The 25711-nt window shown below is 42.0% G+C and overlaps 1 protein-coding gene across 1 annotated transcript; it reads left to right on the forward strand.

Moving 5' to 3' along the window:
- Window positions 3169-20605, forward strand: CHGB (chromogranin B). Its single transcript, XM_005688174.3, has 5 exons — window positions 3169-3525; window positions 8595-8641; window positions 9088-9181; window positions 17569-19235; window positions 20132-20605. Exons 1-5 carry the CDS (start codon window positions 3477-3479, stop codon window positions 20213-20215), a joined length of 1941 nt encoding a protein of 646 aa, XP_005688231.2. The 5' UTR covers window positions 3169-3476; the 3' UTR covers window positions 20216-20605.

A 25711-nucleotide genomic window follows, 5' to 3' on the forward strand; every position in this document is an offset into this window, starting at 1 on the left:
AGCATTCCCTGTTCTGTCACACCTGAATGGTTGTAGCTCTATCTCTTGACCTTTTTGGAGAAATGTTAATTTTTTAAACAGTCCTCAAAAATTTGGTCCTTCATTTCTACAAAACTAATCATGGTTAACGCCATTCTGAAACACAGCAGAAAACAACTAAACACATACTAATCTCTATAGCTATAAAACAAACTAACATTTAATAAGAGAAGTGTTAATTTTTATTAATATTATTTATATTATTATAAATAAATTATAATATTATTTATATTACCTATAATGTAGAGGATCAAAAAAGTTTCTTTCTTCTCTTAAGAGGAGAATTTGGTTTGTGATTTCTTAATTATGTCAAAGTGTGTTATATGTCAAATTATGTCAAATCTGACCTGACATAAGAAACCAGATACTAAATGTGTTGTAGGATCAAATGATCAAAGGAAAACTTATCAACATGGTACTCTGTATTAGGAAAAAAATCCCTTAAAGTCACAGAGATAAATGTTTATCTTATTGACCACAAACACAGGGAATTCTGTAGATGTATACCCCGAGGGCAGCAGGTTCCATGGTAATGTCATTTTCACAGCATGCCATGCTCTCTCCCCGTCCTCTGTAGACCTGGAGTCTACCCTCCATCTCTCTCATCTTTACTCTCTGACTAGTGAACTCTGCTAGAGCAGGCAGAGGAGTGTATTTCTTTTCACCATTAATGTTGGGACTGACCCTGTAATCTGCTGTAGCCAATGGAATATGCATCTACCACAGTGCTTGATATAAGCAAATTAAATGAACTAATAAATTTTGAGAGAAAAATCTACATTCAGAACCTGAACTTCTAACCTGTAATTTTGATGTCTATGCCTTTTGTTTGTCATTTGCTTTCTGACTCCTTCCTTGCAAACTATATTTTTTAGTCTCTGTTGTCAGTCATTCCCAGTTATGTTTGGCCACTAAGAGGTACTTGCACTGAAAGAGAGGAGAAGTCAAGGTTTTTCTCCCCATTTCTCTTCTTGGGAGGAAAGGGTGCATTTCTAGCAGTGGCTGCTTCTCTTCTGTGATTCTAGCTCCCACCAGACTGCCCTCCCTCCATGATTCCATGGCCTTCGTAGCCTGTAAAGGTTTCCACTCCACTGGGTGGACCATGTTTTTGGGGTCTAGCAAAGACACATCCTTTCTTTATCCTACCATTCCCTAGGGGCATACCAGCTGCCTGCAGTTAACAATCTTTGGGTGTCCTCATTTTCTCTTATTTGCTCTTCAGCTTTTCTAATCCCTATTTTTCCTAAATTAAATTCCTTCTAGTAGTTTCACTTTACTAGCTGGATCCTGATGGGTAACTTATTTCAGGAGTCGTGTACAAAACTATGCTTTTTTCTAAAACCTGGTTTCTAAGGGTTTGTTTTCCTCAGTTTTTCTTTGAGACCATTCCTGAGATATGTTTTTCCATGTAGCTTCTCTTCTTTTTCTATGGTAATAGTATTTTGTACAAGTTCAGATAAAATTATATCCAGAACAATAACAGCAATCAAAAAACTGTCAATCCACTATTGTCATTTGTTCCCAAATTAATTCACAGATTAAAGATGTCAGTTGTAATAAAATCGATCTATAAATTTGATAAATTCATATCAAAATCTTAGACTTTTTTCATGAAAATTGAAAACTGCTTCTAAAATTTATATGAAAGTGCAAAGGGCCAAGAATAACTAATAACTTCGTAAAGAAAGATAAGGGTGGAAGAACTTTTCCACCAGATATCAAGACATATTTAAAAGATATGATGATAAAGAAACTGTGGTACTGCTTCAAGGACAAACAAATAGACCACTGAAATGGGACGGATTGATATTCTAGAGGAGTCCAGAAACATGCCCATTAACATGCACATATGAATTCTAGGTTTTTTCCAAAGTTAAACTACACAGCAGGTGGGAAATATGGTCATTTCAGTAAAAAGAAAAAAACAAATTCCCAGAAAAATTAGGTGTTGATCTTTTTTATTTTTTATTGAAGGATAATTGCTTTACAGAATTTTGCTGTTTTCTGTGAAATCTCAACATGAATCACCCATAGGTATACATATATCCCCTCCCTTTTGAAGCTCCCTCCCATTTCCCTCCCCATCCCACCCCTCTAGGTAGATACAGAGCCCCTGTTTGAGTTTCCTGAGACATACAGCAAATTCCTATTGGGTATCTATTTTACATATGGTGATGTACATTTCCTTGTTACTCTTTCCATACATCTCACCCTCTCCTTCCTAGAATCTATTATACAGAGTGAAGTGAGTCAGAAAGAGAAAGATAAATACCGTATTCTAACACATATATAAGGAATCTGGAAAAATGGTACTGAAGAATTTACTCACAGGGCAACAATGGAGAAACAGACATAGAAAACAGACTTATGTGCTTTTTTTTAACAAGTGGGAATTCCTGGAGGTCTAGAGGTTAAGACTCTGCGCTTCCTGCTCAGCCAAAAAAAAAAAAGTGACCATGACGCTATCTTATAGGATGTTTATTCTAAAGCCCTTATTTATAAAGAAAATGCTTATTTCCTCCGTCGTCCGGCTTTGAGAGAATTCATGAGAAATCTTCCGTGGCCCCCACCTCTGCCCTGTACACGTTAATCTAAATGTCAAAGGCAAAAATAATAAAAGGTTTATAAAATAATGAGAAAAAAAGAAAACTAAGTCTGAATATAGGAACTGGCTATCGGCCAACTATGATAATTAAAAGAGATACACAGCCTCCCTGGTGGCTCAGATGGTAAAGAATCTGCCTGCAATGAGGGAGACCTGGGTTCAATCCCTGGGTCGGGAAGATCTCCTGGAGAAGGAACCGGCAACCCACTTCAGTATTCTTGCCTGGTGAATTCCATGGACAGAGGAGCCTGGCGGGGCTACAGTCCATCGGGTCGCAAAGAGTCGGACACGACTGAAGCGACTAACACTTTCATACAGCCTCAAACACGTTTCTAGATAAGGAGGTTGGCGGCTGGGGTTGGGGGTTGGGGGGTTTGGAGGGGTTGGGGAAGGCGGGATGCGGGGAAGAAGAGAAATATATTTCGACAGTCTAAGCAGGACTCCCTCCTCTCCCCTCTGGACTTCGATTTGAGCTACCTCCCCTCATCCTTCCACCCTTTCTGCCTAACTCCCCACTCGCGCTGAAGACTCGGAGCACCGAGGCGACTGCACTGGCGTAAATTTCTACCTACGTGCGCCACCGCCCCTGAAGGCCGTTTCATGACGTCAGAGCTAAGCGAGGGGGCGCCGCCTCCTAGGTGCCAGCCCCTCCCAGCCTTGCGGCCCTGGCTTGCCCTTTAAAAGAGCAGGGCCTGCGCCAACCGCCCCACACCGCGGGGACCAGGATACAAGGCTGTTTTCCCGGAGCATCTTCATCTCGCCTTCCATCCTCTTGTCATTCACCGTTCCGACTGCTATCCTTTTCTTCGCGCAGATTTGGACGAGCCAGGCCATGCAGCCGGCCGCCCTTCTCGGCTTTCTGGGAGCCACGGTGGTTGCAGGTGAGTAGGCGCGGCTGGCCGTTCAGCACCGCGGACAGCGCCAGCCTCTGTCTCCTTGGCAGTTCTGGGCATCTTGGCTGGTGGATACTGGGTGAGAGGGAGGGTTGAGTGGAAAGTCTCTCCCTCTTGATTGAGGTCTTAATTTCTTCCCTTCCCTGAGTGTTTCCCTTCAACTGCCCGCCCCAACATCTGGCTTGGAAAAAGCGAGAGGACTTCCTAGCTCATGTCTAAAATGTCACATCCTCTCCATCTATTTAGAGAAATGCTGTTATAGTCTTTTTCTGTATCTGCAATTAAGTGTTTGTTTGGCTTTTTAAAGCCAGATGACCACGGAGAGACAGGAGTACAGCTATTATATTAGTTGGCAACTGTATACTTTCTATGACTGTTACTATTATTTAAACATAATGAGATAAAAGTAAGCCTCTTATGTATATATGTATAAAAGATATATCTTTTTTCTTAACATATATGTTAAGAAATGACACATATGTATGTTCATTTATCCACAGGTTTAATGTAATATTTTTCTGTATTTTATATTTCTGTCTCTGGGAAGAGGTAATTTCACACTCAAATTAATATATCTTTAAGTTATAAATGAGAAGTGCAATAGATATTTTGACTTTTGTGCTCCAGGAAAATAGTGAGTGTGAAATAACCACACAAAATATTCTTAGAGTAATAAAAATAAATTGTTTTAGTCAATTTGGGAGGATGCAATTTTAATGTGTGGAAAATTGTGGGATTAATTTTTCAAACTGCTCTGAATCTCAATGATCTTTAGAAATTTGGGGGGGGAGGGAAGTGTGTGTGTGTGTGTGTGTGTGTGTGTGTGTGTGTGTATTTGTATGCTGAAGTCACTACAAGTCCACTGAAAAGTAAATATGCTGCCACCAGATTAAACTGGAGGGTTTTTTAAAAACTGTCTTAATAACCTCATAGAATATTGTTCTTATCTAAGATTGAAATTCCTAACTAGAATTGAAGCATTGCCATCCATGAATATGAGGGTTCCATTGACAGTAATTACTGGATCCCAGATATAAAGAGAGACAAGAGCCAGAGGTAATTTTTTTCATTGCAAATTCAGAATTTTCAAAAAATTCTTGTCACTGTTACAAATTGCCTACAAATGTTCATGATTTAATTGAAGAAAGCCAAATAAATATTTAGAGTCCTTCCTGATGAAAAATATTTGCAGAAAGGAATTGCTTAATAGGCTAAATCTGTGCTATACATTGTGCTATAGACCACAAAAACAATGTTATTTCTGAGACTTATTTACCTACATGTGTATTAGTCACCCAGTCGCGTCTGACTCTTTGGGACCCCATGGACTATAGCCCACCAGGTTCCTCTGTCCATGGAATTCTCCAGGCAGGAATACTGGAGTGGGTTGCCATTCCCTTCTCCAGAGGATCTTCTCAACCTGGGATCAAATGCAGTCTCTTGCATTGCAGGCAGTTTCTTTACCACTGAGCTACCAGGGAAGCCCCTATAGTGGTAAAATATTTACGGCTCTTTTGCAAGATAATATTTTAAGAAGGGTTTATATTTTAACATCAACTAAAATCATGATATTCTTAAAAAAAAGTTTTTTACTGAGCTATAATTCACACACCATAAAATCTATACTTTTTAAAGTGCACAAATCAGTGATTTTTTGAACACTCACAGATTGTGTAACCATTATAACATTTCAGAACACTTTCTCTCACCCCAGGAAAAAAAAGTCTATTCCCCATTCCCTCCTCCTCCAAATGCTTGGAAATGAGACATGGTAGCCTTCAAGCAGAGTTTGTTATTTACCAAAATCACAGGAATCCTGTGGAAACCATCTGGTTTATTTCCTACCATTATGAGCTTCTGGAAGGAGATCTATACCTTTCTACAGTAGTTACTATGCATCCTAAAAATTGATATGCATTCAGGAGCTACATGCTATTCATATTACACTAGGTAAGATGGTTTCTGCATTCAAAAGAGCTTGCTTACTGCATTATTTTATAGCTGTTTTATTTTCACTCTGGGATGAAACCTTAGTTTGTTAGTCTTATTTGTTGTTCTTGTTCAGTCGCTCAGTTGTATCCAGCTTCTTGCAACCCCATGGACCGCAGCACCCCAGGCTTCCCTGTCCTTCATCATATCCTGAAACTAACTCAAACTCATGTCCATTGAGTCAGTGATGTCATCCAACCATCTCATCTACTGTCATCCCCTTCTCCTACAAAAAAGATCTTAATGACTCAGATAACCACAATGTGTGATCACTCATCTAGAGCCAGACGTACTGGAGTGCAAAGTCAAGGGGGCTTTAGGAAGCATCACTATGACCAAAGCTAGTGGAGGTGATGGAATTCCAGCTGAGCTATTTCAAATCCTGAGAGATGATGTTGTGAAAGTGCTGCACTCAATATGCCAGCAAACTTGGAAAACTCAGCAGTCAGTCTTATGGAATACTATTATTTTGGAAGTTATTCTCAGATTTACCATGTGATATTATTTGAAAGTTTTTCTGCCATTTGATTACTTCGCTTTTATCATAATCATTGGGTTTTCTTTTGTGACCCCTAAATCTTAACTTATACAGAAATAAAATAAGCTACTTTAGGGGTATCAACATATCTTTGGTTTTGCTGTCATAGATTCTACTGGAAGAAATACAGTAGAACTTAGATATCTCACTAGATGCATAATATGTTTTCATAAGGAGATCTGAGTTCCATCAAAAACACATCTGGAGAGCCTCAATCAGGGAAACAGGACTGTTCTATAAAAACAAACATAAGTTGCAAATTATTTAGAGTCATTAAAGAAAAATATTCCTCTGCCCCAAATAGTTTATAATAGCAACTATTAAACATTTGTAGGGAGAAAAAAGAGAAAAATTATTAGCAAGAAAATGTATTACCAAAGAAAGTTTAGTAAAACTAGAATTTAAAAGGGCACCTTCTAGTTTATTGCAGGAGTAATTTTCTCAGTTATTGCTTTTCAGGGGATTTTCCAGATATCAGGTGGAAAGAGTAAGTGCTGAAGTAGGAATGTTCTCAAGTAACAGTCATTTGGGGGATAAAATAATGGCCTAGCATATTAGACTCTGAATGTCAAAGGTGGCCATCCAGATCTTGTATGAACTACATTTCAGGAACATTATGGGTTCATACCTTGTTAGCCACCTCTCAAATATTTTACCCGTGATTTTAATTTAACACACTGCATTATTTAAGTCCCTTGAAACAACTGAAGTAGATCCCAGGCTGTGCTTTGATAAGGAAAATTCAGTAAGGTAAGTAAATGAAATAGGAGTTTTATTTCTAAATTGAGTGCTATGGTTTGACTAGAGGGAAACAGTTCAAGAGACTTTGAAAGCAAATATTTGGGAAAGGTCAGGTTGCTGGTAATAAGCAGCTGCACTTGGATAGCTTACATCTCTGATGTCTGAGAGTTTTGCTCTTGCTCTAAATATCTCTTCACTTGTTTCAGATTCCTGGAAGAATCTTATGCACTGAGCTTCTCCAGCGATAATAACTGGAAGTGTCAGGAGAACTATGGAGATGGGCCTATACGTAAATGCTTTGAACTCCTCCAGTGGAAAGGGCTTAGACAGGACAAAATCAAAGTGAAAGATAAAAGCAACTGAAAAAGGCACTGTAAAATTAAAAACACCTGAAGTATTTCCTAAGAAGACAAAATCACCTCAATCATGGGTTTAAAATAAACAGAATCTCATAAAATTTAATTTAAATAAATTAAAATGTATCTTTTTGCAATATCTCATGAACCTTTGTTAAACACTTATTTGCATGTGCTATCATGGACTTGGTGCTGTCCTGGTAAAATCAGATAATTTCCATTGGAGAAGGAAATGGCAACCCACTCCAGTATTCTTGCCTGGAAAATCCCATGGATGGAGGAGCCTAGTAGGCTACAGTCAGTCTGTGGGGTCGCAAAGAGTCAGATACGACTGAGCGACTCCACTTTCTTTCTTTCTTTCATGTTCTTTACCTGGATGCAGACAACATGGGGGAAGGGAAGCCACACTGATACAGCCACACTAGCACGCTTGTCTAAGAAAAGACTTGGGGTAAAACAAGGTAATTAATTACATAAAATAATCACAACCACGTTTTTGTAAAGGAAATGAATTTCAGGGTAAATATTTTCTTGGGGACTGGAAGAGGCATAGGGAATCACATATCTTTACCCATTCTGAGTAGGCAGAAAGGTTGAGGAGGGCACTCTGGTTTCATTTAAACTAGGTTTGCTTTTAATTTTTTTATTGATATATATATATAAAAAACTGCATGAATTATAAGTTTACAGTTTGGGCTTCCCTGGTGGTTCTGTGCTAGAGAATCCACCTACTAATGCAGGAGATATGGTTTCAATCCCTGATCCAGGAAGATCTCACATGTCTCAGAGCAACTAAGCCCATGTTCTGCAACTATATTAAGCCTATGCAGCACAACTAATGAGTCCTTGCGTTCTAGAGCCCATGCTCCACAAGAGAAGCCACCACAATGAGAAGCCTGCGTACCACAAAGAGACAGTAGTCCCTGCTCGCTGCAACTGGAGAAAAACCTATCCAGCAACAAAGACCCAGCACAACCAAAAATAAATAAAGAAAATTATTTTCAAAAAGAGTTTTTGAAAAAAGAAAGATCCCACATGCCACGTGGCCAAAAAAATAAAGTATACTTCTTACTGAATTTTTCACTCATTGAACACACCTGTGTAATCAGCACCCAGATGGAAAATAGAAAATTGTCAGTATCCTAGAAGGTCTTCTTCTGTGGATATGATTTATATTGGATATAAGATTCCTAATCTTGTTTACAACATGTTAAGGGAAAACAGCTGTGTATGTGTATGTGTGTGTGTATACATGCAACTGAGGTGATTCTGGTCCCTGAGGCAGACATCCCCAACTGCCTCCACCTTGCTTAGCTCTGACTCTGCTCCTCCTCCCAAGTAACAAGCTAGGGGTGGGGTGATTTTGTGAGTTTGCAGACACACAGCTTCCAAAATCAACTCACGTCGTTTCCCATTCCTTTTCTCTTTCAAAGCCGTCAGCTCAATGCCAGTGGACATCAGCAACCACAATGAAGAAATGGTAAGTTGAAATGGAATTCTGAAATCTAGACTTTTATCTAGACTCTGGATCCTCCCACTCATTATCTCATCAAACTAAACAAAACAAAAAACAAACAACAATGTGGAAACGGGAGTAAGTGATGCCCCTCTTGCCCTGGTTTTTTTATCTTCTTCCTGGATGTTTCAGTGCCCATGAGGATAGCTGTCATCACACATTTTCCTTCTAATCTGTTCCGAAGTGGGTATTTATTTCTTTCTCTGGACAGTCTTGACCCAGTGCCTTTTTGCATTGCTCTGTGGAGAGGCCTGGGAGGTTTCAGTACAGACCTTGTGAACCTACATTCCTCCAAGGATTTTGCATAAGTACAGGTCACACAGTCAAGCTTCTCTTGACAGCAGCTCTGGGTTAAGTAGTCCATCCCAGTGACACCAGCTTTGCCAACCTACTTTTGGATTCCCCTCTAGGTGACTCACTGCATCATCGAGGTCCTCTCAAATGCCCTATTGAAGTCCAGCGCTCCACCCATCACCCCTGAGTGCCGACAAGTCCTGAAGAATAGTAAGTGTCCGACAAAGATTTGTCCTTTCTCCTGCTCCCTCCATTTCAACTTCCACTTTACTTCCCTATGACCCAGGGGTGTGATGCAGTGGGAAGGGTACAGGCTCAATCAGTATCTGGGGAGATAAGCTATGGCTTTTAGTCCTTGCTATGCTACTTCACTTAATAGCTAGTGTTACCGTGGGGAAGACCCCTTGCCTCTCTGGGCCTATTTCCTCAAATTAAATGAGGGAGCTGAACTCAACGATAGTCTGTGAGATGTTTATCAGTTCTTAAATTCCTTGGTTTGAGAGTTTGGAATTTTAAAACAGGCTTTTATTTAGTGGAGGGATGTATGGGGAATGCTTGTTTGTGTTTAGACAGAGGGGAGAAGTGTTGAAAGATGAGAGGATAGAAGAAAACAAAAATTATGCTTCTCTTTGTTTTCTACTCTTCTGACGACGAGGAGTTAGAAGCTTGGAAAGGTGACTGGGAAACTTTTGGCCATTTATGTAACAAATTGGTTAAGCCATTTTAATGCATAGTTTATTAGAATGTGTGTGTGTGTGTGTGTGTGTGTGTGCGCGCGCGCGTGCATGGATGCACACGTTCACACGTGCAACTCTTGGCAGCTCCTGCCAGACTCTTCTGTCCATGGAATTTTCCAGGCAAAAATATTGAAGTGGTTTGCCATTTCCTTCTTCAGGGAATATTCCTGAACCAGGGATAGAACCTGAGTCTCCTGCATTGGCAGGTGGATTCTTTACCTCTGCACCACCTGGGAAGCCCATTGTTAGAATGAGTGGTACTACCAAATGGTGTCAGGAGTTTCAGGCCTGAGAATTGGAAGGGGTGGGGACAGACTTAGAGCATCCAAAAAGTCAGAGTGATGGCCTTCTGAGTATAGACTGGGATGTTTCTCTGCAAAGCAGCTTATGCTGAAAACAAAATTTGAACAGTGATACAACCAGTATTCATCGGGAGTTGACTCAAAGAGACAAATTTTACAAAACTATGCATCTCTTTTATCATAAAGTCAAATTGATTCAAAAAAATCTCCAAAGCTCTGCTCTCTTTAACATCTTTCTCTGCTTTTAAATTTTGCATCAGGCTATGAACAAAAGATTTTATTTTTTTCTTTTCACCTTCAAAATCTCCCATTGCAAGATAATACTCTCTTTCCATTGCTGCACATGAGGCCCCATGTATAAAATTATATTTTAAAAAAGTATTAGTGATTAGCCAAAAGAGTAACCTGGGGGACTCTATCCACCAGAGGGGGCTTCAGGATAACCATAAGAGGTGTGGGAGCTTGAGGTCCTATGAGCCCCATGCACAGTGGAAGGAAGCTTCCTTACCACTCCCAATCTAATACTTTTATGAATTTCTCCCCAGCTTTCTCTTCCAGCAGTTACAGGAATGAGCTTGTTTGAATGAGCTTATTAACCATTGCAGGGAATGAGTGAGAGCAGGGCTGGGTCTCCTGGCAGGGACTAAAATCTGCTCCTTTGGGTCAACCCATCTGGCTCTCTCCCTTCCCCTTTCTTTGTTTACCAGATGGATGTAGAAGTTCCGGGTCTGTCAGACTAGGTCATCAAAGAACCATGATTGCTTTTTGTTGTTCAGTCACTTAGAAGAGTTATTGATTGTAGGGCAAACTGCTGTTAACTGCCAAGATCAGATTCTTAATCCTCAGGTAGGATTCTAGCTTTTGCTCATCATTGACTGTGCCCTGGGTTTTTTTGAGGTCTCTTGAGAGATCCCCAGGTAAACTGGTAAAAATTAAATGACCCACGTCTATCAGGACCTTAGAGACATCACAGCCAGAGAGCCATTCAATAGTGAGATCAGGAAAATTTGAACTCCTCCAGGGTGGCGGAGACTCAAACACCAGTCAGGGCCAGACAGACAGATAACAGAAAGGTGTAAAACAGGACAGGAAGTGACTCACAAATTGGAGGATACATGCCCCTTCTAAAGGGGAGTAGATTTTTCACAGCTTCAATCCTATTGTGAGAGAAATATGGATTCTGTTGAGAGATCTTGGGATTTTTCACAATAATTTAAAAGTTGGATTTTTCTGAGCAGTATCTCCTGGCATTTAAGTATTGCGTCTGAATTCAAATTTACTGAAAATGTTATTTAGACCAAATATAACTCACCTCTGGGCTACTAGTTCATAATTTCTGTTGACTGGAAAAAAAAAGCACAACCAAAAGTTGAGAATTTATTTTATCCCATTGACATATTGAGGACTTAAGCCCAGGAAACAGCCTCTCAGATAGCTCTGTGGGACTATTTTGAAGAGGTAAGGGAGGAACCAGGATATATAGGAGTTTTTGCAACAAAAACCAGGTAATCAGAACTTCAAAAGATTACTGTTAACTGAAGATAACTAGACATCTTAAGTTAATGAATTTGGCACTTTTCTACATATGGGAAGATACAAGAGTCTGGGATTACTGAAGTCATCCCTTGGAATATGTACTTTTATCTTATTTTTCTCCTTCCTAAATCCCCTCTGGGAACACAATTAGCTGTGGCTGATGTCATGGTGACCAGAAAAAACATCCTTTGTTTACTGACTTGGCAGGCGACATTCTTTGTCCACTCTTGTTTTATTCTGGTTTTCTCTTTCACTGATATGTCTTATGCTTATCAGAAAACTTATGGAGTTTTCTGCCAACCAGATGGACGAATTTCTTCACGCAGCCTCCCTCCCATCCCCAGCCCATCTCCACTCCCACTCTCTCCAGCACATCTCTGGATGTGCTGAGCAAACGAACATTTGGGGGATAGAGAAGAATCATTGTTTTATGGTTTGAAGATACCTTAGGGAATTCATGTTCCAATTAGCAGGTATAAAAATCTATTTGACCTGGTTGATATGGTCCTCTTTGCAACATGACAGTCAGGGAAGAAAGGTGCATTTTTCCCCTTTTTACTTGAAATAAGAGTGAGCTTCACACCTTCATTTTCAGATTGACAAAACTGTATGCTGCTAATCACAGCCCTTCTCATATCTCACCTGAAGGGGCTAAAAGCTAAATTTAGGAAGAAGTGCTAAGTCTCAGGCAAGCTGCTATAGGCAGCATACATTTAACCAGGAAAAAATAAAAATAATTCTCTTCCTTACCAGCAGGGAGTAGGAAATGGGGCACACAGCCTCTGCCTAGGGAAGCTGAGATCCTGTTTGAATGATGTCAGTATCTGCTCAGATCCTCCCTGCTTATCTATGGCTACATGGTCAGCCCTGCCTCAGTGCTGCACACACCATCACTGGCTCTTAAAAGGCAGAGGCATTGGTGAGGAGCTAGCCCAAGGTCAGGGACATTTCAGTTGCCTCATAAAACATGAGAATATTATGCCTGACTAGGCTTTTAAGCAGAGAGGAATAGACTTGGACATTTTTACAAAGTTCAGTTCAGTTCAGTTCAGTCACTCAGTCGTGTCCGACTCTTTGTGACCCCATGAATCGCAGCACGCCAGGCCTCCCTGTCCATCACCATCTTCCGGAGTTCACTCAGACTCACGTCCATCGAGTCAGTGATGCCATCCAGCCATTTCATCCTCGGTCGTCCCCTTCTCCTCCTGCCCCCAATCCCTCCCAGCATCAGGCTCTTTTGCAATGAGTCAGCTCTTCGCATCAGGTGGGCAAAGTACTGGAGTTTCAGCTTTAGCATCATTCCTTCCAAAGAAATCCCAGGTTTGATCTCCTTCAGAATGGACTGGTTGGATCTCCTTGCAGTCCAGGGGACTCTCGAGAGTCTTCTCCAACACCACAGTTCAAAAGCATCAATTCTTTGGCACTCAGCCTTCTTCACAGTCCAACACTCACATCCATACATGACCACTGGAAAAACCATAGCCTTGACTAGACGGAACTTAGTCGGCAAAGTAATGTCTCTGCTTTTGAATATGCTATCCAGGTTGGTCATAACTTTTCTTCCAAGGAGTAAGTGTCTTTTAATTTCATGGCTGCAGTCACCATCTGCAGTGTTTTTGGAGCCCCAAAAAATAAAGTCTGACACTGTTTCCCCTGTTTCCCCATCTATTTCCCATGAAGTGATGGCACCGGATGCCATGATCTTCATTTTCTGAATGTTGAGCTTTAAGCCAACTTTTTCGCTCTCCTCTTTCACTTTCATCAAGAGGCTTTTTAGCTCCTCTTCACTTTCTGCCATAAGGGTGGTGTCATCTGCATATATGAGGTTATTGATACTTCTCCCGGCAGTCTTGATTCCAGCTTGTGTTTCTTCCAGTCCAGCATTTCTCATGATGTACTCTGCATAGAAGTTAAATAAGCAGGGTGACGATATACATCCTTGACGTACTCCTTTTCCTATTTGGAACCAGTCTGTTGTTCCATGTCCAGTTCTAACTGTTGCTTCCTGACCTGCACACAGGTTTCTCAAGAGGCGGGTCAGGTGGTCTGGTATTCCCATCTCTTTCAGAATTTTCCACAGTTTCTTGTGATCCACACAGTCAAAGGCTTTGGCATAGCCAATAAAGCAGAAATAGATGTTTTTTCTGGAACTCTCTTGCTTTTTCGATGATCCAGCGGATGTTGGCAATTTGATCTCTGGTTCCTCTGCCTTTTCTAAAACCAGCTTGAATATCAGGGAGTTCACGGTTCACATATTGCTGAAGCCTGGCTTGGAGAATTTTAAGCATTACTTTATTAGCATGTGAGATGAGTGCAATTGTGCGGTAGTTTGAACCTTCTTTGGCATTGCCTTTCTTTGGAATTGGAATGAAAACTGACCTTTTCCAGTCCTGTGGTCACTGTTGAGTTTTCCAAATTTGCTGGCATATTGAGCGCAGCACTTTCACAGCATCATCTTTCAGGATTTGAAACAGCTCCCCTGGAATTCTATCACCTCCACTAGCTTTGTTCGTAGTGATGCTTTCTAAGGCCCACTTGACTTCACTTTCCAAGATGTCTGGCTCTAGATTTGTGATCATATCATCATGATTATCTGGGTCATGAAGATCTTTTTTGTACAGTTCTTCTGTGTACAGTTCTTGCCACCTCTTCTTAATATCTTCTGCTTCTGTCAGGCCCAGACCATTTCTGTCCTTTATCGAGCCCATCTTTGCATGAAATGTTCCCTTGGTATCTCTCATTTTCTTGAAGAGATCTCTAGTCTTTCCCATTCTGTTGTTTTCCTCTATTTCTTTGCATTGATCACTGAAGAAGGCTTTCTTATCTTTTCTTGCTATTCTTTGGAACTCTGCATTCAGATGCTTATATCTTTCCTTTTCTCCTTTGCTTTTCACCTCTCTTCTTTTCACAGCTATTTGTAAGGCATTTTTTCTGTTTTGCAAATGTCAATTCAAAATGAATCATCAAGAGTTGTTCAGTAGAAATACCATGTGAACCACAAATACAATTTCAGATTTTCCAGTAGCCACCTTAAAAAAGTAAAAGAATAATAATAAATTTAATAAGTAAATAATAATACATTTAATTTTGTCCCATTTACTTTATCAATATAATTTTTATACATCCAATATATTTATATTATACTGTACATCCAAAATATTATCATTTCAACATATAATCAATATGAAAATTTGAGACATCTTACATTCTTTTTTCAATCTGAAGTATCTGACATCTTGTTGTGTCTTATATTTATGGCATGTCTCCGTTTGGACCAGCCACATTTCAAGTCCTCAATAGCCACAAAGGGTTGGTGGCTCTCACCATGGATGGCACAGAGGTCAGCCCAGAGCTGTGAGCGGCCTTGACTGCAGTTGTTCTATCTGAACTCAGTGACATCCGTTGAAATCCAAGCCCCCCAAGCTAACAACTCAGTGTTAACTGCATTATCTCCTTTCGTGGGATGCCCTTGAGTTCAGGGACTTCCCTTGTGGCTCAGACGGTAAAGTGTCTGCCTACAGTGTGGGAGACCTGAGTTCGATCCCTGGGTTTGGAAGATCCTCTGGAGAAGGAAATGGCAACCCACTCCAGTACTCTTGCCTGGAAAATCCCATAGACGGAAGAGCCTGGTAAGCTACAGTCTGTGGGTTAGGAAAGCGGCGGACATGACTGAGTGACCTTACCTGACCTTACCTTAGTAAAGAAGCTGTCAACAAATAATAAATTTTAGTCAGTTTAGTGAGGTAGATGAACCTAGAGCCTGTTATATAGAATGAAGTAGGTCAGAAAGTGAAAAACAAATATTGTATATTAACACATATATATGGAATCTAGAAAAATGGTACTAATGAATCTATTTGTAGGACAGGAATAGAGACTCAGACATAGAGAATACACTTATGGACACAGCGGGGGAAGAAGATGGTGGGACAAATTGAGAGAATAGCATTGAAAGATATACATTACCAAGTGTAAAATAGATAGTTAATGGGAAGTTGCCATTTAGAGCAGGGAGCTCAGCCTGGTGTTCTCTGATAATCTAGAGGGCTGGGATGGGGTAAGAGGTGGAAGGGAGGTTCAAGAGGGAGGGGACATGTGTATACCTGTGGCTGATTCATGTTGATATATGGTAGAAACCAACACAACATGGTAAAACAATTATCTTCCAGTTAAAATTAAATAACTTAAAAAAAAGAAGCTGTCAACATTTGGAAAAGATGAAAGAAAACAATATTCAGTTAAAATATTTGTTACACCATCTACTATAACTGTTGACTTGTGTAATACAAAGATAATTCAGTTTACTGAAGTTCATTCTCAACATTTGAGAACAGGAGGGGAAGATGGAACCTGAATGAGGGAAGGACATGGTCCCTTCCACTGCTGTGCGGTTTTCTCGGAAGAAATACACACCCTGCTTATCACCAATTATTAAGTTATATTGTCACTTACTGCTAAGTTGCATTTATACAGTTGATTGGATAATTAATGTCTGATAAACTAAGAGTCAGATAAGTCTGAGTGACTGAACAACAACAGACTAATAATTAAAGAAATTTAATCCTCTGTTGAATCTGATATTTCCCATTTTGGCTATTTAACTTTATTTAGCTGGGTTCTAGCGGGAGATATTTACACAATGGTAATTTTTATTATTTTTTTTTCCCAAAACATTACACAATTTTTTTTATTATTATTAAATGAGAAACTCTCATTTGTTACATCATCACATTGCTAGTCAGAGAAATGCTGCAGTGATGAAGAAAGTCAATGTTGGATCAACCAAAGTCTTCATTTCTACATTCATTTACAAAGAAATAATGTTCAACACAGCCCAACACAATACACAATGCTAATTTTTAAAGGCTTGGCTAGTGGCTAAGTCACTTCAGTAGTGTCTGACTCTGTGTGACCCCATAGACAGCAGCCCACCAGGCTCCCCTGTCCCTGGGATTCTCCAGGCAAGAACACTAGAGTGGGTTGCCATTTCCTTCTCCAATGCATGAAAGTGAAAAGTGAAAGGGAAGTCGCTCAGTAGTGTCCAACTCTTCGAGACCCCATGGACTGCAGCCCACCAGGCTCCTCCATCCATGGGATTTGCCAGGCAAGAGTACTGGAGTGGGGTGCCATCACCTTCTCCGTTTTAAAGAATGGTCCTTAATTACACCTCTCTGAGCCTCAATGTCTCTGTAGTCACAAGGAGGTTGAACTACACAAATTCTAAGGTTTCTTCTGGTTCTAAATTCTAACATTTTATAGAATTTTTATAGTATTTTATAAACCTATACTTGAGTTTCAATTTGGTCACTGAAAGATGCTCAGGTGATCCAGTGGTTAAGAATCCACCTAACAATGCAGAAGACATACGTTTGATCCCTGGTCCTGGAAGCTCCCACATGTCTTGGAGCAACTTAGCCCAATACACCACAACTACTGAGCCTGTGCTCTGCAACAAAAGAAGCCACCACAATGAGACGCCTGCACATCACAAGGAAGAGTAGACCCCAACTCATTGCAACTAGAGAAAAGCCGGCAGGCAGCAAAGAAGAACCCCGCCCCCAAATGCAGCCAAAACAAAAGATGCTTATTGGGTGTTATGAAAAAATAAATATGTATTTATTATCAGATTTAAATACAGCTAAGGAGTTTTCATACCACTTCCCTGGTGGCTCAGAGGTTAAAGCATCTGCCTCCAATGTGGGAAACCCGGGTTCAATCCCTGGGTCAGGAAGATCCCCTGGAGAAGGAAATGGCAGCCCACTCCAGTATTCTTGCCTGGAGAATGCCATGGACAGAGGAGCTTGGTAGGCTACAGTCCACGGGGTCACAAAGAGTCGGACACTGACTAAGTGACTTCACTTTCACTTTCTTTCTTTCTTTAAAAAGTAATCTTAAAAAAATTAACTTAAAAAATTACCCAAGGATTTTCAGGATCTTTAGGGTTTGTAGTGATCACTGAGGCTGGTGCTTACTGAACCACAAGCAATTCTGAAGTGATACTCTTTTTTAATTTTCATTATAGATGGAAAAGAGCTCAAAGATGAAGAGAAAAGTGAAAATGAAAACACAAGGTTCGAAGTGAGATTGTTGAGAGACCCAGCTGACACCTCAGAAGGCGCTAGGCTCTCCAGTAGGGAGGACTCCGGGGAAGGGGATGCCCAAGTCCCAACAGTAGCAGACACGGAGAGCGGTGGGCATAGCCGTGAGCGGGCAGGCGAGCCCCCGGGAAGTCAAGTGGCCAAGGAAGCAAAGACACGCTATTCTAAGAGCGAGGGACAGAACAGGGAGGAAGAAATGCTAAAATATCAGAAAAGGGAACGTGGGGAAATTGGCGCTGAGGAGAGACTGTCTGAAGGACCTGGAAAGGCACAAACGGCCTTTCTCAACCAAAGAAACCAGACTCCGGCTAAGAAAGAGGAGTTAGTGTCCAGATATGATACACAGTCTGCCGGGGCCCTTGACAAGTCGCACAGCCGGGAGAGGAGCAGCCAGGAGAGCGGAGAGGAGACCAAGAGCCAGGAGAACTGGCCCCAAGAGCTCCAACAGCGTCCGGAGGGCCAGGAAGCACCCGGAGAAAGCGAAGAGGATGCCAGCCCTGAGGTGGACAAACGGCGCTCGAGGCCAAGACACCACCACGGGAGGAGCAGGCCCGACAGATCCTCTCAGGAGGGGAATCCTCCCCTAGAGGAGGAGTCACACGTGGGCACGGCCAACTCAGGGGAAGAGAAAGCCCGCCATCCCTCCCACTTTAGGGCTTTGGAGGAGGGAGCCAAATATGGGGAGGAAGTGAGGAGACACTCAGCTGCCCAGGCTCCTGGAGACTTGCAGGAGGCACGATTCGGGGGCAGAGGCCGTGGAGAGCACCAGGCTTTAAGGCTTCCCAGCGAGGAGAGCCTAGAGCAGGAAAACAAGAGACATGGCCTCAGCCCGGATCTAAACATGGCGCAGGGATACAGCGAGGAAAGCGAGGAAGAGAGGGGTCCGGCCCGGGGACCCAGCTACAGAGCCCGGGGAGGGGAGGCGGTGGGCTTCTCCACGCTAGGCCAAACAGAAGAGAAACGGTTCTTGGGTGAAACGCACCACCGTGTTCAGGAAAGCCAGAGGGACAAGGCGAGGCGCCGCCTACCAGGCGAGCTGAGAAATTATCTCGACTATGGTGAGGAAAAGGGTGAGGAAGCAGCCAGAGGGAAGTGGCAGCCGCAGGGAGACCCGCGAGACGCTGACGAGAACAGGGAAGAGGCTAGGCTTCGAGGCAAACAGTATGCTCCCCGTCACATCACTGAAAAGAGATTAGGGGAGCTACTCAATCCATTCTATGACCCTCCCCAGTGGAAGAGCAGCCGTTTTGAGAGAAAAGGCCACATGGATGACAGTTTTCTTGAGGGTGAAGAGGAAAATGGGCTGACCTTGACTGAGAGAAATTTCTTCCCAGAATACAACTATGACTGGTGGGAGAAAAAGCCCTTTGAAGAGGATGTAAACTGGGGGTATGAGAAGAGAAACCTGGACCCCAAACTGGATCTAAAAAGGCAGTATGACCGAGTGGCCGAACTGGACCAGCTCCTTCACTACAGGAAGAAGTCAGCTGAGTTCCCAGACTTCTATGACTCCGAGGAGCAGATGAGCCCACAACACACAGCAGAAAATGAAGAGGAGAGGGCTGGCCAAGGAGTTCTGACGGAGGAAGAGGTATAGTGTGGGGCTTCTGTTTAAAACTAACTTCAGATAGTTAATGTTATATGTTATGTACAAGATTATCTAATGTTACGGGGGAAATGATGGGAATTAATCACCATGAGACTGTAGACCTAGTAAGGGAATGGAGACAACATCTAGGTTTGATTTCTACCTGGCATCTAGCCATTGTCCACATCCCTGTCACCTTCCTCCCACTGTAGTGCTTCTCAACCTCAGCTACACATTGTCATCACCTGGAGAGCTTGAAAAGTTACTGACATTCTGGGACCCACCCCCAGAGATTCTGTCTGGTCTTGGGTGCTGCCTGGGCATCAGGATGTTTTAAAGCTCCCAGGTGGTTTCAATATTCAGCCAAGGTTGAAAACCACTGGCCTAGTGTATTCTTCTTGGTCATTTGACTTTTCATCACTATTTCCCAGGGTAGGAAAGAACAGACGATACAGAAATTAGTTACTTTGTTCTCTCTTTATTATCTCCTAGCCTACATCAGACATCTACCTCTGGGAGAAGTAACATTCCTGGAGCATTACCTTCCTTAACAGTGTTTTGTTATTGTTGTTGTTTTTCTACCAGTATTGATTATATATGTTGGTGCTTCTCAAAGTTTAATGTGTATCAGAATCATATGGTATTTCTAGCCTTAGAGTGTGAGGTTTGGTAGGTAGGCCCCAGGTAGGGCCCAAGAACCTGTATTTCTGATAAGTTCCCTAGTGATGCTGATGCTGCTGGTTATGGAACTGCATTTTGAAAACCACTGATGTAGAGTATCTTCTATAGCCTCTAACATATCAAAAACTCCCTTTTCTGTTCATACTCCCTCAAACTACAAAAAAGTAGGTTGTTTTTTGATCTGGGACCTCATGCCTCCATTTTTCTGTATTTTCTAGGAAAAAGAACTTGAAAACTTGGCTGCGATGGATTTGGAACTACAGAAAATAGCTGAGAAGTTCAGTGGTAACCGAAGGGGCTAATGGTCATTAGAGTAAAGGGCAGATTTTAAGAGACCCTTCACATGATCTGTTATCCACCACTTCACTGTATGACCCCATTTATTTACCCAAAGGCAGAAAGTAGAATTTACTCATCCAATGTTTGACACAATTGGAAATGTCTTTGATTTTTGCCAGAATGCTATTGAAAATATGAATAGCATGACTTGTAGTATACTCTTTATCAAAAAGTAGATATATTAACATGCTTGTGACAATGACTGTGCTACTGTCCTTGAAAAAATGTCTTAGTTTGAAGTAATAAAAGATTCACCTGAGGCCAAAAGTGTCATGTTCTCAGCTTCCTTTGGGCTAATAGAAAGGAGTCTGACTTTCAGATCCATTCTTCAAAGTAAATTCTAAAATACAGCACTAAGATTTGTTGGTTTGGTGGTCTTTGGATGCAGAATAGAAAAAAAAAAAAGAAAAGAGCAAACATCTGTAATAAAAGAATCCTGTGGAGGATATAAAGAGAAAGAGATCAGGAAAAGGCATCTATTCCCCTGGGCTGGAGAAAGGATAAATAGGTTTAAAGAACCTGTTCCAAAAATGATTATAAGACATTAATTTTAAAATCCTATTACCTGGAGAGCTCTGGAAATAACCGGCCCAGAGTCATTTTTCAGGGCTGAGGAGAAAGTTTGGATAGTGGGAAGAACTCCCGACTGGGAATCATATCTGGGATAGGCCAGACAGATCCTTGGAACTTCAGGGCCTGTTTGATTTCTGCTCTTTAAGAAGACAAGGCTCTGACTCTTTAGCTGTGTGACTTTGGGGAAGTTACTTTCCCTCTCTGGAGCTCAGGTACATCAGTAAAACAAGGATATCTGTTCATTGGCTTGTTATGAGGATGACTGAGTTTATGCAAAATACTCAGTGTAGTGCCTGGTGTAGGCAATGGTGTAGGAAACACTGACTGCTAGCATTTCTATGGTTGCAGCTTCTCCCAGGAAGACTGACAGACAAGATCTCTTCTTCCTTTTACTTGTCATCTCATTCCTCACATACGGTGGCTTCTGCTTGGTTTATTACTACTGTTTGGCGGTTTAGGGAAAGAGTTGTTTTCTGGGCATCAACCATGACTTTTGTTCCTCTGGAAGGCCTGGTTCTCTTCCTCTTGACTAAGTCAAGAATGGCCTGTGATTCAGCCAGATTATTCTGAGGTTAACTCTCGGTGACACTTTTATCATACAGAGAGCAAGCCAATCTTTGTGAGGAAACTGACAGCAAATTGTTCTAAATCTGGGCACACACTTGTCAAAGGCTGCTTATTATCTCTTTAGGGTCCTTTTTTCTCACCATGGGATCATGATAGGCTTCTTGCAGAGGCAAATGAGAGTGCTAGGTGGCTGCTGAAGGCAGTCGTCATGAGGCAAGGAGTAGATATATAAATGTACCAGTTTCCTAGGGCTGCCATAACAAAGTACCACAAACTGGGTAGTTTAAAACAACAGAAATTTCTTCTCTTAGCCAGAAGCTCAAAATTAAGGGCCTGGCAGGGCCACACTCCTCCCAGTCATTAGAAGAACATCTTTCCTTGCCTATTCCAGCTTCTGGTGATTTCATGCATTTTGTGACTTGTTGGCAGCATCACTTCAATCTCTGCCCCCATCTTAACATAACCGTCGTCTTTCTATGAATCTCTCCTGTTCACACAATGTTCTTTTTATAAGGATGTGAGTCATACTGGATTAAGAGCCCATCCTACTCCAGTATGACCTCATCTTAACTGATTATATCTGCATCAATCCTATTTCCAAATAAAGTCACATTTAGAGGAACTAGGGCTTGGAACGTCAGCATATCTTTTTCCGGGGGCAAAATCTAACCCATTTAAATGATTTAACAAGTGAGCCGCATGTTCTATGCCTCCCAGAACTCCCTGGGGGATTGAGCCCCAGGTACCACAGGTAACCTCACTAATGCACCCATTATAGGCTGTGTTTACCTCTCTGTCCTTCTCCTACTGGTGACCCTACTGGTGTTTCCTGGGGTCACCTCCTAGATAAACTGATTGTCCTCAACTTTTAAGTTCAGGGATTGCTCCTGGGAAACCCTAACATAAGAAAACTCAAAGGCAAGCTTATTTTATGGCAAATAATGTAACCATAGTTGTAATACATTGCAGTTATAACCACCTGTCTCAATGCATCTTGATAGAAGATACTAGGAAATGCTTAACATATTGCAATATATAAAATGCAATATGTCTCTCCGTTTCTTCAGTGCAGTCCAATAAATAATAAAATAACTTCCTAAATAAAGAGAACTCATGGGCCCAAAATGAATAGGTGTTTACTTACTGGATGAGAGAAACACTGCAGTGCATCAAATTCCAGCCTGGCAAGTCTCTCGCACACGTGCAGTGGGCACTGCTCATGAGGGGAAGCTGCTCGTAAATGGAGCACAGCACTGCATGATGCCTCAGGCTTGGAGATGGTTCACACAGCTTCCTTCTGGATCACTGCCTGGTGAGGTCCTGTGCACAGCCTTTCATTTTAGTTTGCAGACACTTCAGGGCAGGGGAATGTACAGGCATGAATGCCCTATCAAGGATGCAAGAGACATCCAGAGAGTCCCACCTGAGCTGTGGTGCCCAGCAGAGGGCAATTAGGACCTCTGTGGGGCCACTATTTCTTCAAGAAGAAGTCCAGGGCCACCCAGGTCATGTTTTCACCTCCTTTAATCAAAATAATATATGTTGATGGTAAATCATCAAGTAGTCCTAAAAGGCTTATAGTGAGTGTTATGAGTTGATCGTGTGCCTCAAAATACTATGTGTGTTTAATGACTCAGTCATGTCTGACTCTTTGTGATGTCATAGGCTGTATGTATGTAGCCTGCCAGGCTCCTCTGTCCATAGAATTCTCCAGGCAAGAATACTAGAGTGGGTAGCTATTCCCTTCTGTGGGGATCTTCCCTACCCAGGGATCAAACCTGGGTCTCCCACATTGCAGGCAGATTTTTTACCATCTGAGCCACCAGAGAAGCCCAAATGCTATGTTGAAGACCTAACCCCTGGCACCTGTGAATGTGACCTTATTTGGAAATAAGAGTTTCTACAGATGCAATCTAGTTATACTGGGGTCATAGGGGTCCCATACCCAATATGAAGAGGGAAATTTAAATATAGACTCAGAGGAGAATGAATGCCATATGAAAACAGACATAGAGGGAAGATGGCCATGTGAAGACAGTGGCAGAGACTGTAGTTATGCTGACACCAGCCACGAAACGCCTGGGGTTACCAGAAGAGGCAAGTAAAGATTATCACCTAGAAGTCTCAGGAGGAGAGTGGCCCTGCTGACATCTTCATTTGGAATTTCTGGCCTCTAGAATTGTGAGAGACTGCATTTCTGTTTTAAGACACCCAGGTGTGGTACTTTGTTAGGGTACCATAGGTACCTGATACAATGAGAAACAGATGGCCTCTGCCCCCTCCTCCCAAATCCTTCTGCAGATGCAGCCACCTGTAGTTACTTTAGTTTTTTTTCTTAGTTGAGTATTCTAATTGTCACAGTTTCTAATATTTTATCAAGTGATGGGTCAGGAGGGGAAAAAGGATCCTCTCATTACAAAATGAAAATATACAACATACTCTATTATTATAACATATAATTGTGAGATCTCAGGTGCTAAATAACTAACTAAATACAATAATTACTATTTTTCACTCAGGAATTAGTCACTTGGACACATAACAGGCCTCAGTGAGAAAGTGAAGACCAAAAGGAAGCAGGATGAGCCACGTGGACATCTGAGAAAAGACATATCAGGCAGAGGGAATAGCAGGTGCAAAGGCCCTGAGACAGGAATATGTTTAGAACACTTGGAGAACAAGGAGGCAGCTTGGGGACAGCCATGGAGGATGAGTGTAGAGAGGTGGCAGGGTCCAGATCATGGAAGGTTTTGTAGGTCCTGGTAAGGACATTTGCTTCAGCTATTGGAGAGTTCTCCAGAAGACTGACATGGTTTGGTATACACTGTGATAGTTTACAGCAGGGTGGTGGCACTGGGGATGGGGAAATGTAGTCAAACTCAGGATCTATTTTGGAGGCAGATAACAGGGAGGGCCGATGGCTTTGGTGTGGCAGGATGGAAAAAGAAGAGTCAAGGATGATTCCAAGGTTTCAGGCCTTAGCAATTGGGCTTAGAATGGAGGTGGGGGAGGCTGCAGGAGGGACTGGTTTGGAAGGGAGGTGTGTGGAACTCAGGTTGGGATTTGTTAAGTTTGAGATTGGACGAGACACCAAGTAGGAAGTGTTGAGTTGGGTTTATGGGCCTGGGCCTCAAGGAAAAGGTCTGTTAAAGATACAGTGTGGGAGTCACCATCACAGAGATGGTATATAAAGCCTCCAAAGTGAGTGAGATCACCAAGTGTTATAAAAATGAGCCAAAGATGCCCTCTGTATATCATCCCCAAAGTTGTTTATTTCTTCAGTATAGGTTGAGAACTGTTAGCTCAAAAACTTGTCAGTGGCAGACTCAAATTTTACACATCCGTTCATTTTATCACCACGGAATCTGACTTTGAATGTCAGCAGGATTTAATTACAGAACTTCCACAGAACTGGGGAAAATGAGACTCTCAGAGGGCACAAACAAAACCTTGTGCACACCAGGACCCAGGGGAAAGCAGCAGTGACCCAACAAGAGACTGAGCCAGAGTTGCCTGTGTGTGCTTGGGAGTCTTGGTGGAGGTGTGGGTCAACAGAGGCCTGCTGCAGGGTCAGGGACATTGACTACAACAGTCTGGGGAGGCCCAGCATGCTGGTATAAGTCCTTTTGAAGGAGGTCGCCATTACTGCCATTACCCCTACCATAGTTTTGCCTCAGGCCAACTCAGGGAGGAAGCATTATCCCATCCATCAGCAGAATATTGGATTAAAGACTTACTGAGCATGGCCTTGACAACCAGAACAAGACCTGGTTTTCCCCACAGCCAGTCCCTCCAGGAAGCTTCCACTAGCCTCTTATCCTCATCCATCAGAGGGCAGACAGAATGAAAACCACAATCACAGAAAACTAACCAAACTGATCACATGGGTCACAGCTTTGTATAACTCAATGAAACTATGAGCCATGGCACGTAGAGCCACCCGAGACAGACAGTTCATGGTAGAGAGTTCTGACAAAACATGGTCCACTAGAGAAGGGAATGGAAAATCACTTCACTCTTGCCTTGAGAACCCCCTGAATAATATGAAAAGGCAAAAAGATATGAAACTGAAAGATGAACCCCCAGGTCAGTAGGTGTCCAATATGCTACTGGAGAAGAGCGGAGAAACAGTTCCAGATGGAATGAAGAGGGGGAGCCAAAGTGGAACCGACATCCAGTTGTGGATGTATCTGGTGGTGAATGTAAAGTCCAGTGCTGTAAAGAATGATATTCCATAGGAACCTGGAATGTTAGGCCCACGAATCAAGGTAAATTGGACATAGTCAAACAGGAGACAGCAAGAGTGAACATTGATATTT

This window comes from Capra hircus, chromosome 13, assembly GCF_001704415.2.
Source record: "Capra hircus breed San Clemente chromosome 13, ASM170441v1, whole genome shotgun sequence".
Taxonomy (NCBI): domain Eukaryota; kingdom Metazoa; phylum Chordata; class Mammalia; order Artiodactyla; family Bovidae; genus Capra; species Capra hircus.